The 13,013-nt window shown below is 38.2% G+C and overlaps 1 protein-coding gene across 1 annotated transcript in view; it reads left to right on the top strand.

Annotated features, from left to right (window-relative positions):
• The first annotated feature begins 500 nt into the window (after window positions 1-500).
• The window catches only part of COL6A1 (collagen type VI alpha 1 chain), a 32,633-nt gene continuing 20,120 nt past the window's right edge, over window positions 501-13,013 (top strand). Inside the window, exons 1-14 of the mRNA XM_072121544.1 lie at window positions 501-828; window positions 5,531-5,660; window positions 7,029-7,229; window positions 7,360-7,519; window positions 7,648-7,770; window positions 8,071-8,091; window positions 8,186-8,206; window positions 8,286-8,330; window positions 8,414-8,467; window positions 10,480-10,524; window positions 10,618-10,644; window positions 10,976-11,002; window positions 12,402-12,446; window positions 12,946-12,999. Coding sequence (XP_071977645.1) covers window positions 654-828; window positions 5,531-5,660; window positions 7,029-7,229; window positions 7,360-7,519; window positions 7,648-7,770; window positions 8,071-8,091; window positions 8,186-8,206; window positions 8,286-8,330; window positions 8,414-8,467; window positions 10,480-10,524; window positions 10,618-10,644; window positions 10,976-11,002; window positions 12,402-12,446; window positions 12,946-12,999 — 1,128 coding nt within the window. The 5' untranslated portion in view covers window positions 501-653. The remainder of the gene's footprint in view (window positions 829-5,530; window positions 5,661-7,028; window positions 7,230-7,359; window positions 7,520-7,647; window positions 7,771-8,070; window positions 8,092-8,185; window positions 8,207-8,285; window positions 8,331-8,413; window positions 8,468-10,479; window positions 10,525-10,617; window positions 10,645-10,975; window positions 11,003-12,401; window positions 12,447-12,945; window positions 13,000-13,013) is intronic.

The raw sequence follows: 13,013 nt of genomic DNA, 5'->3' as shown, positions 1-13,013 counted from the left end.
ATCCAAAATACCAAAGCGTTTTATGAAAAAATGTTTTGGGAAATGAATGCTACATATTAAGGGGGTATGGGGAATCAGTAGACCAAAATCCACCAAAAGGTTCCACCCAACATTAAGTTCCTGTATTTGTTGTCTGTTACCTTCTACACTGAAAGTTTTAACATTTCCAAAAAGTTTATGATGTGCAGATATAGAAATGTTACACTGAAGTCCATACAAATATATGAGAGCGTTGAATAATTTTTTGGGGGTAATATTATTGGTATTAATATGGCTGTTGTTATTGATTTTACTATTATTGGTTTATGATTACTATTTTGCCTCTTCCAGATGTTTCAATATATTCTTGTGCCAGCCTCTGTCTTCACCCTAATTCCTCCGAAAATCCACTACACCCTTCTCAGCATGAGCAGCCCCTCTCTATAGTGCGACATACAGTATACTTCCCCCGTCACTGTTAGAATGAAAACTTGCCAGACTGACCCTCCTTTTCACAAGGACCATCCTCTCCCCAAACCTTCTCCCCTCCCTGTGTGTCAGCTCAGCCCCTCTCTGTACTGTGTGTGTGAGCTCTGCATTCCCAGCAGCGCAGGACTCCGCAGCATTGTCAGGCACTAGCTGAACTCCCCTCCTGCCTGGATACAGGGGGTACCATGAAGATGCTGAGGGGAGACCTCCCTCTGACCCTGCTGCACCTCTACCTTCTCTTAGGAGGGGGCATCGCACAGCAGCAGGGCAAAGATCCCATCAAGGATCCTTCATTGCCTGGCACTGGCGGTAACACTGAGATCATCTTCCCCACACCAGACAGAAAATCTTCCTATCAAGGTAACATTACATGATATTTTCCTTAACCATTTACATGTTAAGTCACTTCTACCTGACCCTTGTACCCCAGATCATAGTAACTTTAACATATTCTTCCTATTACCACCAAATCTTAAGTTTTGGGAGAATGCGACCCACAGGCTAATAAGTTGGATGTGTAACTGTATTGTGTCTTCTATATATTATACTCGGCTCCAATTAGATTTACTTTCCACATACTCTTCATTGCAATGTATCATTTTCATTATAACCCTATCTTATAAGATAACTCATAGTAAATGTACTTTTCTTTTACTTGTACCAAACATTCTCTGGAATCTAGACTATTCCTTTATTTACCCACAAAGTACAATGCACTGATATATCCAAGTTACCTCTAGATCATGTATAGGTAATCCCATATCTGTAAAATACAAATTAGACTAAAGATAATTGTGGGCGGAGCAACTTTAAAGGAGGCTCTACCAAAATAGCGGGAGGAGTCACCCTCAAAAAATGGAGCAACTACTAGTCAAAATCTATATGTAGCTATGATCTGTAAATATTGATAAAAGTTGGAGTATTTTATATGAAGCAATTGAAATAGTGATAAGTTTTTGAAGCTTTAGATTCTTCATTTAAGAATGTGGATGCAGAAGGGAGCTTGTATATTTTTTAGAATTTACTTTTGCATTTGACTTCATGTCATTTAGCACTTATGAACACTTGATAAAAATAACCATTTATGTCAATATGCAAATATGATAAAGTTTACTATAACAATGTATTGGTAATGTCATGTAATAGATGGTTTTGTATTTGTTATTCTTTATATTGTGTTATAAATGCACATGATGTGTATGGGCTTGATTAGGACCTGCTTTCTAGGAGAATATTTCCTTTGTAGATTGGACTTCTTCATTGTCCAATCAGTGCTTACAAATACATTTTGTGTAGGGACACACCCCATTAACAAACAAAATGGTCATTCCAGTTTTCCATTTGCTCATTTAATTGGAGGAAGGGTAGCACAAGAACAGAAAAGACTGCTTAACAATTATTTCAGGATAGGTATCTGTTATCCATTGGGGATGACCACCTTACATGTATAGCGCTGTCATAGCAAGGTACTGTCTGTGCCATTGGCAATGGGCATGTGCATCATTCTGCTCTGGTCTGTAGGAAACTTCATCCATTAAGCTTCTTAGATCCTGCAGTCAATAGGGACAACAGCATCTAAGTAATTAGACAGAGGTAGGGGATTCCCTCACCTGTGGCATAACTTGGAAGGGCCGGGCCCGATAGCAGAATTGAGGTTAGACCCCGCCTCCAATTAAAGGGGATGATAGAGGGTCATGGGATCCAAACTTCTATAATGAATCCATCTAACAAGACATTATGACAGTATTTATGAATGCAAACTTAAAGTCCTGGTCATTGGCTGTTAGGATCACATGACCCTCCATCTGCTGCCATTTTATGGATAGGAATGGCAACTGAATAGGTACTGATAAGGTAAAAAAACTTGAACCAGGAAGCTAAACATTACAAATGAAGAAAATAGTGCAGTACTATGAATGTATGTATACAAAAAAAATTAAAAAAAAATGGCCAACCACTTTAGGCATAACTAATTAAAGCAGAGTTGTTGGGCCCCTGGACACCTTGAGCCCCATAGCAGCAGCTATTGCAGTACTTTTGCCCTTTTCCCTCACCTATCTCTGCCCGATCTTCCTTCTGCCTGCTCAATATTGACATGTTGATGGGCTATGGCAGCCGGGGGGCCTACCAGTGCCCCCAAACCTGCTATTTTAGTACATCTTTTAGGCCCTGAAAAGCATACTACACTGCAATACTTCTGTATTATAATTGCAAATTATAGGTTTTAAACATCCACAATCAGACAAATAAATATTGAAGAAAAGTGATGAAAACGGCATCTAATATTGCAAAAGCCAAACCCCTGCATAGAAAAGTTTTAAGTCTCTCTATTGTGTACAGGAAGTAAAAAACACAAATCATAAAGGTTTTCATTCTGAAATCAAGCTGATCCACAGTATAAAGATACAATTATGCATTTTACCACTGTAAATGCCATTAAAACATGCAGATTTTTAATTTTGCAAAACCAAAATTTATGAGAGTTTGCAATACATTTGTGTACCCATTACAAATTTAGCTAGTGATAGGTTCCAATAGCCTATGCTATGCTAGTTATAAAAATGCCTACTGAATAATTTCAGTACTTTGTTAAACTTTATTTCACATTACCTGGCTCTCTGCCAGCAGCATGTGGTAAGTCCCTGGAGGAAGGGGGCAGCTGCAGCCTATGTGTGCCTGTGTCTCAGTCTCCTTGTGCATTCTTCCTCTACTCCACACCATCACCTCCGTCCCCTACCTGCTCTTTACACATGACAGGAAGAGGAGATGGGCGATGGATGAGCGTGAATTAGAAGAGGGAGATAAAGGCACAGGTTGCAGTTTGTATTTGCCCCCTTTGATTTGTAAAGCACTACAGAATATAATGACGCTATATACATAAAGATAATTATTACCATAAGATCATTGTGATTTTGCCATTTTCCTGGATAAGAGGTGGTTATTTGTGGGCCTAAACAGCTACAGTTGTTCAGCATTGCCCTAGAAATCTGTCAGAAGAATAGCAGCTGCTTTACCATGATTTTGCATGGCTCCTTATTGGCTTGTCCTTGTATAGAAACTATATAAGGTCCCAATGGGACAGTCTTATAATGAGTTGCATTACTTTATTCTCTTATGCCTATGAGCAATATTGCTACTTAGATTTAGATTTGCTTTGTGTTGCATTCTTAGTAGCCATCTTAAAGTCAATGATCCTAATAGGCAGCCATTTTGTTTTAAATAGGCCTCTATATAGGCTATTTCCAATAAATTGATGAGTAAAAATCTTCATTGTGTAGTCCATGTTTTGTACCCCATGTTTGTAGAGTTTCTGAAGCTACTATACTGTTACTAAAGTGGGAAAAATAAAGAATGCATACTTACCTCTCTCTGGCTCCCCGTTCCTGCATCAGTATGGCACTTTTTAGCTGAAAGCTTCAAGGCTCGGGCTCTGCTTCAACCAAAGAGTGGTCTTCCTGCAGCAGGGGACAATAAAGGAAAGGAGATCCAATGGAAAATGTAAATAATATATTGTGGTTTGAGTAGCTCCCTGGAACTTCCAGCCAGACACAGGCCCCAAAACTGGAGTTACTGAAGCCTGAAGCAAAGGAGCCAGTGAGAGATGGAGTGGGTTAAATATGCATTCTTTTTATTCCTACCCAGCATCATTCGGTTTTTTTGACTCATGGAAAACTCCTTTAAGCGAAATATACAATGGCGGGAAAGTATTTAAATGAAATCTACCATCAAATTATGCGAATGAGGCTGAAGGGCTATTGGGACGGTTCCCAGAACCCCTCTGTGCTTCAGATTCACAGGCTGTTACAGTGTCTACTCCCCTGCCCCTCTGCTTCCTCAACACTTCCCCTCTGCCTGATGTAATCTCACTGCAGCACAGGAAGTTTCAGCACACAATGGGAGGGGGAATTAGCTCTTGCACACTGTAACAGCCTGTGAATCTGCAGCACAGAGGGGCTCTGGGGCCCAGTAGCACATTGGGCTCATTAGCATACTAAAAAGGAAGAAGGTCATGGATAACAAAAATAAGAAGATTATCACAGTCACAGTAAGTGTCCCTGGTTAATCATGCTTAATTTTAATGGTGGATTTCCTTTAACATGACACGGTGGTTTAGTAGGATTCACACCTTGTACCCTTGTTCCATGACACCAACAAATCACACAGTGGTATAGTTTGTGGTATTTGTATATTATCCATATGTTGGCGTGTTTCTTTTCCAGGTGCTTCTGTCTATCACCAGGGACCTAATTTTCACTAAAGGCAGGTTACAGAAGCCCATTACAGCTGCAGTGTAAATATGTCTTTCTGCTTTCTCTAAGCATTTTCATTACAATATAATTGTGTGTTATAACTTACCGCATCCTTCTCCTTGCTTGGGCTTTGGTTTGGGTGCATTTCAAAAAACAACATGTCACTCGTCTGTTCTGTAGACTGCTCAGCTCTCAACTCCCACTGATGTCAGCTCACCAGGCTGTGAGCTCTGTGAAGGAGTAGGAGTAAGGAGCTGTACAGGAGTACAAAGGTGGGGGCCAAGAGCTGAGTAGTCTGCAGCACAGACAAGTCACATGTTGTTTTTGAAATGCATCCAAACCAAAGCCCGACCTCTGGGACTAAACAGAGGATTCTGTCAGGGTGCAAGGTAAGTTATTACACACAATTATATTGTAATGCAAATGCTTAGAGAAAGAAGACAGACAGATTTACCATGCAGTTGTAATGGGCTTCTGTAACCTGTCTTTAGTGAAAATGGATTCATATGAATATAGCCCAACCATTCTGTAAAACTTCAGGGCCCCAATGAAAAACTTGAATCAGCAACCCAACTGTTATGTATTGCATGTATGCTTGTGTCTTTCTATGGGGAACATTCTCCTTTTGAGCCCCATAGTTCCGATACTTACCAGTCAATCACTGTCCATAGTACCAATGGGGGCAGTATATGTCCATAGGCAAAGTGTGTACTTGTTCTTTTATGTTTTTTTTTAAATGGCACCCACTGCTACCAATAGTTTTTTCTTCTGGTAACCCCTTAATAATTTGTACATCTTTTGATTCTTTTCAGATTGCCCAGTGGATATTTTCTTCGTGCTGGACACATCAGAGAGTGTTGCTCTCCGTGTAAAACCTTTCAAAACTCTTGTAACACAAGTCAAAGAGTTTACCAAAAAGTTTATAGATAAACTTACTACAAGGTAACATCTTCTTAGAAATGTGACTCTTTTAACACATAAAGAAAGATTATACAGAGGTTAAGGCTCAGTTAAGATTTTGCTATAGAAATTTTTAGAAACATTTTGATATTTTATGCGTCCTGCTATTTTGTAGACATCGGGGGGGATGTATTAACGCACTTGCGCCACAATTCTGGTGGTTTTGCACCTAAAACACTGTCTAAAATGCCTTGCGCCACATGTATCAAGGCTTTTAGACCTGTCCGACTGAGGGGGTGTGGCCTTTGGGAAATGGGCGTGGGTTGCCCGAAAGGGGGCGTGGTCTATTTGCATGTTCTTAGCGCCAAAAATTGTTTAGACCACTTTAAAGTAGGTCTAAACTGGAAACCGACAATCTTAAGTCTTATCCTGCATCAGATTCATTAACCCAGTGATAAATCTGGCACAGAAAATGACTAGAGTTTTCCTCCACTAAACTGACAGAACCTGGGACACATTGATACATAAGAGGACCTGTTTGGGCAATTTGAGTCATTAATAGTAAATATATTCTTCTATTCATAGTTTCTTTTTAGCAAACCTGCTTGATGATACAATGTGCCACTTAGGCACCCTATGAAGGATTTTTTTTTACTTTGGGGGATATTTATCATACGCTGCTGTCTTTGCGCAGCCCGATACATCAAGAGGCTGGGGACAGTAACATGGGGGCAGTAACATATGTCCCTTTGTCTCTGTTTGCTGTGATACAACAGAAAGCTTTATTGTTTACATTCTGTGGAAATGAATCTGTCCCTGGTCATGTGATGTCTCACAGGTTCACCCCCATTAGTATCACAGAGAGTATTAATAGCTTTGTGTTATAACAAGCCTTGCACCTGTGTGACATTACATGACCAAGGCCTAGATTTTATTCACAGGAAGTAAACAATGAAGCTTCCTTTTATATTTACAGCAAGCAGAGATAGAGAAAACTCTGAGTGAATGATACAGAAAGTGTATTGGAAAATTGTAGAACTTTTTATTACACAAACACTATCAATAATTTTTCTGAAAGTGGACAACCCCCGTTAAGCAAATATTTTCATATACCCTATTAAGTAATTGTAAGGTTAACATAAGAATTTCCAATCCAGGACCCTAACCTCTTGGCCACAGTAGATAGCGCCTTCAGAGAGTGAATAACACTCTAGACTACCTACCATTTATATACTTTAGCTCCCCTGTACTTAAAGGGAAGATGAACACTTACAATATTTCCAATTTTGACAATTTTATTTACTGAAATTTTACTATTTTACTTAAACTTTTCTCATTTATATTACAAAGGTATTCCTCTTAGTGTTGTCCTATCATAAATGATATGTTGTGTCGTCCTTATTATTTTAGGTATTATCGGTGTGACCGTAACCTTGTATGGAATGCAGGAGCTCTGCACTACAGTGATGAAGTCATCCTAATTAGCCCCCTCCTCAATCTAGCCAAAGACCGTGATACGTTGAAGACTAGAGTTGATAAAGTTGAGTACATTGGCAAAGGTACTCATACTGACTGCGCCATTAAAAGAGGAATTGAAGAGGTCCTGATTGGGTTTGTATCATAACATATTGTATATCCAACACTCTATATACTCTACAGTCTATATATATCTATCTATCTTCTGTATGTCGATGATAACATTAATCTGTCTATTGTTGTCTAACTTGAATTTACCTTACAGAGGATCCCACCAGAGGGAGAACAAATATCTAGTTGTGATCACAGATGGTCATCCTTTGGAAGGATACAAGGAGCCATGTGGTGGCCTGGAAGATGCAGCAAATGAAGCCAAACACCTTGGAATTAAAGTCTTCTCTGTTGCCATCTCACCAAATCACCTGGTAAGACAAAGGTTCTTAACTTTAACCTTACCATTATGCAAACAAGGCAATACTTCTGTAATTCTATGATGTGGAACCAAGACAAATAGAATAAACCTCTAATATTTTCTTCTTTTTTTAATATACAGGAGCCACGTCTCAGTGTTATTGCCTCTGATCCAAACTACAGGAAGAACTTCACTGCCACTAGTGCTTCTGGTTTGTCTAACCTGGAGCTAGAAAACACTATTGATAGCATCATCGACACCATTGTGAGTAACTAGATTGCCGATTATGGTGGACCAATTCATTACCTTACATGTTTGTGGAAGGATTGGGTATATTCACTGCCCAAGCCTTTTAGTTTTCCTACATTTATGCAGTATATGCATATGGGAGGAGAACTTTTAAATTAATATACAATATTTGGCCACCAGCTATTGAAAGTATAATATATTGCATTTCATACAATTTAAGCTGCTTTTAAATCTAAAGTAATATCACATAACAATCTAACAGCAAGTTACCGCAGTGAATTAATGGAGCTTAACTGTTTCTTCTTTCTATTTTAGAAAACTAATGGTGAACATGGGGTACGTATTACCAATTTTGAATACACAATAATGTCTGTACAATGCTGTGTTATGTCTGCATTAACCATCCCTTTCCCTTCTCTTAATTTTGCAGTGCTGCTCTTATGAGTGCCAGGTAAGTAGAGTCCATTGGGTGGGCCATTAACACAGACATATTTCATGAAATGTACTTATATAATCTTATTTTTACTTAGCCTCCCCGTGGAAGTCAAGGTCCACCTGGTCCCCCTGGTTATGAGGTGAGGGGTATGACAAGGTAAGTAAAATAATTGAAAATCATACTAAATCATACATTTCTATAACGGTTTTCATGTAACCATAGGGAGAAACCGGTAAAACTGGCCTACCAGGAGAGCGTGGACTTCCAGGAGACCCTGTAAGTAAACATATTTGGAACTTCATCATGGTATCTAAGGCCACAATAACCCAAACCTGAAAATTCTACATTTTAACCACATTAAACCGAACGCAATGGGGGTAATTCATTAATGTGTCACAGGCTCCAACAGTGTAAAGCTTGACACCATTAGTCAAGTGCTATGAGAGATTCATCATTCTGATGATAATTCTGTCCCAGTGTAAGACTGTTGAGTCTTTTAGTTGGTCTAAACTGTGTGATACAATGTGGTGCACCCTTCTAATTTTTTGGGTGCCTGGACTTATTTCCATATGGCCACACCCTTTCCCTAAACCCACACTCTCTTTTATTCAGACACACCCCCTTTGTGGGACAAGTCAGAAAAATGGCAAAAAATGGTCTAAAATCTGCAATGCTGCAAATTTTCGGCACAGGTGCAGTATTAAATTCCCCCAATATATAATAATCTAACACAATGAACAGATAGCCTTTTAAGATGAATGGTCAATTTTGAACATCAAAATTATCTTTAACCAAAACAGGTCCAAATTTCTGAGCTAATTCAATTCTTGATCACATTTATGGCATTAGAGGTTGGAGCTTACTAAAACCAAACTTCAAATAACCTGCAAATTTAGATTTACATGAAAAAATTTCTGTACCTAAAGTCACCACTAGGTGGAGCTTGGGAACTTACCGCATTCTGAAATTCATACAGATTTGTATAACAGTATACAACAAGCTTTTAAGCTCTTCATAGTGCTGGCTACATAAAAAAACACAATTTTAACAATTGAAGGTAACCTGTCAGCTAGATTTTGGACACTAAACCACTTTGGGGCTCCTATACTCAAAAAAATTAAATGGTTAGTGGAAACTATAAACTTTGGAGTGAAATTATTAATATAACCAAACAGGCAAAAAGATATTCATAATTCACACATTTAAAGCATCTCTCTAGATATATCCAACACGTCACAACAATCTCTTTGTTGGTTCACATTAGATTAACTTTTGAAGCCAAAATTTTGCTGCAATGATCTCTAGGGCACATCCCTTCTCCTTTAAGCCTCACCTTATTTTGTAGTAAAGTTAAGAACGAATTGAAAATCAATTCCACAGCTGTATTTAGTCTGTAAATTGGCATTTTCAGAACTTGTTCCTTTTATAATATTAGCATTCTTTATCAGTTGGTATTCACTACATTTTAAGGAGGCCTTTAAATTAGAATAAGTCCTGCACAAGAAAGATCACTATAAATCCATAAATCTACTATAATCTACACCTTGGTATGCCAGTAGACTTGATGCCATGTAACACTATGAGGCCCCATGCATACAAAAGAGGCAGATGCCACTGTTTGCAACCCCATTTGTATAGGCGGAGTGAGAACCGGTGAGCATGTCCATGGTGGTGTGAGGCATTGTGCATGCACCGCAAACGTGCCTAATAGAAGTCTATGGGGATGTGAGCTGCCCGCAAACTCTGTACTTGGTCGTGTGCATGAGGCAAAGGAACTATGATGATGTATCGTGCCTCTCACTTATTCCTAGAGAATTCCTATCTTGGAAGTCGGCCAATAGTTTGCAAGAAAGTCTTTTCCACTTCTTGTAAACTTTCTATCTCATAAAATGTTGGTTGTACTTCTTCTGTATCTGGTTTGTGTAAATTGTTTCTGCAAGTGTTAGTCAATGTTTCTTCTATTATCGTAAATTACACATTCAACAATCAATTATAATTTTGCTCTAAGTCCAATATTACAAGTTATTCTTCGCATCTTGGCCTTAGATGACTACATGATATCCATTTCACATAACTTCACAGATGGTTTCTTAATCTTTTTGACAAATATTATCTATAATTATTGCAAAAGTTACATGTTTATTAAATATCTTTTAATGAATATACATTTAAGGCCTAAATGACTATTTAGGCTTCACTTATGGAAATCTATTTACCAGTTACTTAGTTTTCAACATAAGATTGATTTTTGGCATTTGTGCAATTCTAATAATATCTAACTTTTTCAGGGCCGTCCTGGTGACATTGGACCTGTAGGATATCAGGGAATGAAGGTAGGTGTGATGATGACATGTTACATATTATCACAGTGCTGGGTATCCACACCGGCAACTATTTCATTGTTCTTCTCTTCTTTCCCGCAATAGGGTGACCAAGGTTCCAAAGGAGAGAAGGTAAGTTACCTGAAAATTCTTTAGTTAGAAGTGTCAGGGAGCCAGGTACACAAGACTTTTTGGAATTAGGACTTGGGTTTTATGGGGGACGGTCTTCTTAATGGTTGTGGTTACATTGTATAACCTCACTTAAGAGTTTAAAGATGCAGAAGAGAAGAATTTTAACCAGTATGGAGACAATGATGTTGTAGAATATGTTTAGATCTATTCACACTGTGTTGCAGCATGCAAACAATAGTTTCTGTCGGGGGATGGGGAGTTCCTTTAACATTTAAAAGATAACACTGCTAAAGATGATTTTTATTTTTACTCCCTGATTTTTTTATTGTAGGGATCAAGAGGAGCAAAGGGAGCGAAAGTAAGTATGTTTTAGGATCTTCGCAATCTATGATGTGCAGCAGCGTTTGTACTATCTTCCACGCAGGCTACTCATAAATGCATTTGTGAATTCTCAGTTCCGATTGCCCATAACTCAAGGGCAACTGATGTCATATCTCAGAGCACCAATGACATCATCATCTTACTGTAAATAGGGAGGTGAATCTCTCCACTTAAAGGGGTGTTCCAGGAATCGGCATAATTTATATTCAACTGTGTCATTAAGATATAAGCTAATATGTAATTAGTTGTTATTTAAAATATTGCTCCCCTTAGCACAAAAATGCTGTTGACATACACTATAATGGAGAATTAAAATGCTACTACAGAACAGAAGATGGCCGCTGGTCACATGTCCACATCCCATGTCCTGCACCTGCCTGGGCAGGTCATGTGATCACCACTAGTTTGGCTGTTTGCGGTTGCTTTCAGTGCATATAGTATGGCCAGTATTGTCGTGAGACGTCATCTCAGTAAGGTAATGTGCAGCGATGACAGTTATACACATCATCACTATGGTAACAGATAAGGACAATTTGTCATTGCTGGGAGCAGAGCATAAGAGGGAGGAGCTGTTACTGATAACTGATGGTTCATGGGAGTTGTAGTTGTACATGGTGGCCATCTTGGAAATAACTCTGCCTACTTTAGAAATCCCATACAATTTTGTGAATCATAAAAGCAAACTACAGTATTTAAGCTGAGTTTTGTGATTAATGACATTGAGTTCTGTTGTATTCAATTATTTATATCATTATGGGTTTTTGTATCAGGAGTTCATATTCCTGGAATACTTGTTTAAGCCTCTATTTTGCATAATCATAATAATCGTTCTCATCTGAAAAAGGGTTGATCTGCATAGGACAATTACTTTTTTTGTTAAAGATTCTGAAGATTTTGTAGTCTAAACCTGAAAGTGCTCAATCCCCCTACAGTGCCACCAAAAGCGGAAATCAAATTTTATATCATGCCCATAGATATAAATGAGCTGTTCATTCTATATTTGAAAGTACAGAATCTCAGTCCTCCAGAGGCAAAGCCCCTCTTTATGGTTCTCCATCACTAACCAAATAGGTCATTTGAAAACAGGATTTCTGTTTCAGTTGGGTTTTTTTTGTTATTTGTTTTAACAATAATAGTAAAAAGAAAGGTATCATCACTTGTACAATGAATTAGCTATTGATAAAGCAGTAAATCTATTGATTTGTAAAGCGCTACAGAATATGATGGTGCTATATAAATAAAGATTGTTATTATTATTATAATTGCCCCATACAAAAAGACATCAAATGAATCAGACAGTAGGATTTATAAAGCTGAAAATCCCTTTGTTTCTTGAAATGTACTTATTCTGACAAATGTTTATTTATTTTATTCAGGGTGAAAAAGGCAAAAGAGGAATTGATGGAACTGATGGGCAAAAGGTGGGTAATGAATGGTTAATATTTACAAAATGACAAAATGTTTAAAGCTGAAGCCTTTATATTAAAACTTAGGCAAACCTAAAAGAACTTGAAGGACTTGGAAAGGGAAGAACCCTTAATCAAAACCATCCCTTCATACAGTTCTTCATACAGATTGGGTCCACATACTGGATATGGGGTGATGTTGGTTAATGGGGCACATTAGATAGTGACCAGACCTATTCCTAAATATTCACACAAGTAATTACTATTTCTACACCTGCTAATAACTATACAAGGCGCCTTTACAGATAAGTAAATGAGTCGGCCGAACAACATTGAGTAATCTGAGTCATCATGGGATTTCTATTGTCTCTTCTAGCCAAAACCATTCGGAGCATATTGCATTTATACACTAAATCATCTCTTGTTCTTAGATTCTATTTTAAGCAAATCCACATGTCCTTTCGAAGAAATATTGTGCAACTAGTTTGTAACATTTTCCCCTTATTTCTAATAGGGAGAAGATGGAGAGTCTGGATTTCCTGGTTGCAAGGGATCGCCCGGTTTTGAGGTAACTGCTAAATC

The sequence above is a fragment of the Engystomops pustulosus genome, chromosome 8, assembly GCF_040894005.1.
Source record: "Engystomops pustulosus chromosome 8, aEngPut4.maternal, whole genome shotgun sequence".
NCBI classification, from domain to species: Eukaryota; Metazoa; Chordata; class Amphibia; order Anura; family Leptodactylidae; genus Engystomops; species Engystomops pustulosus.
Note: the sequence above shows the minus strand (reverse complement) of the source record. Positions and strands in the feature narration are given on the sequence as shown.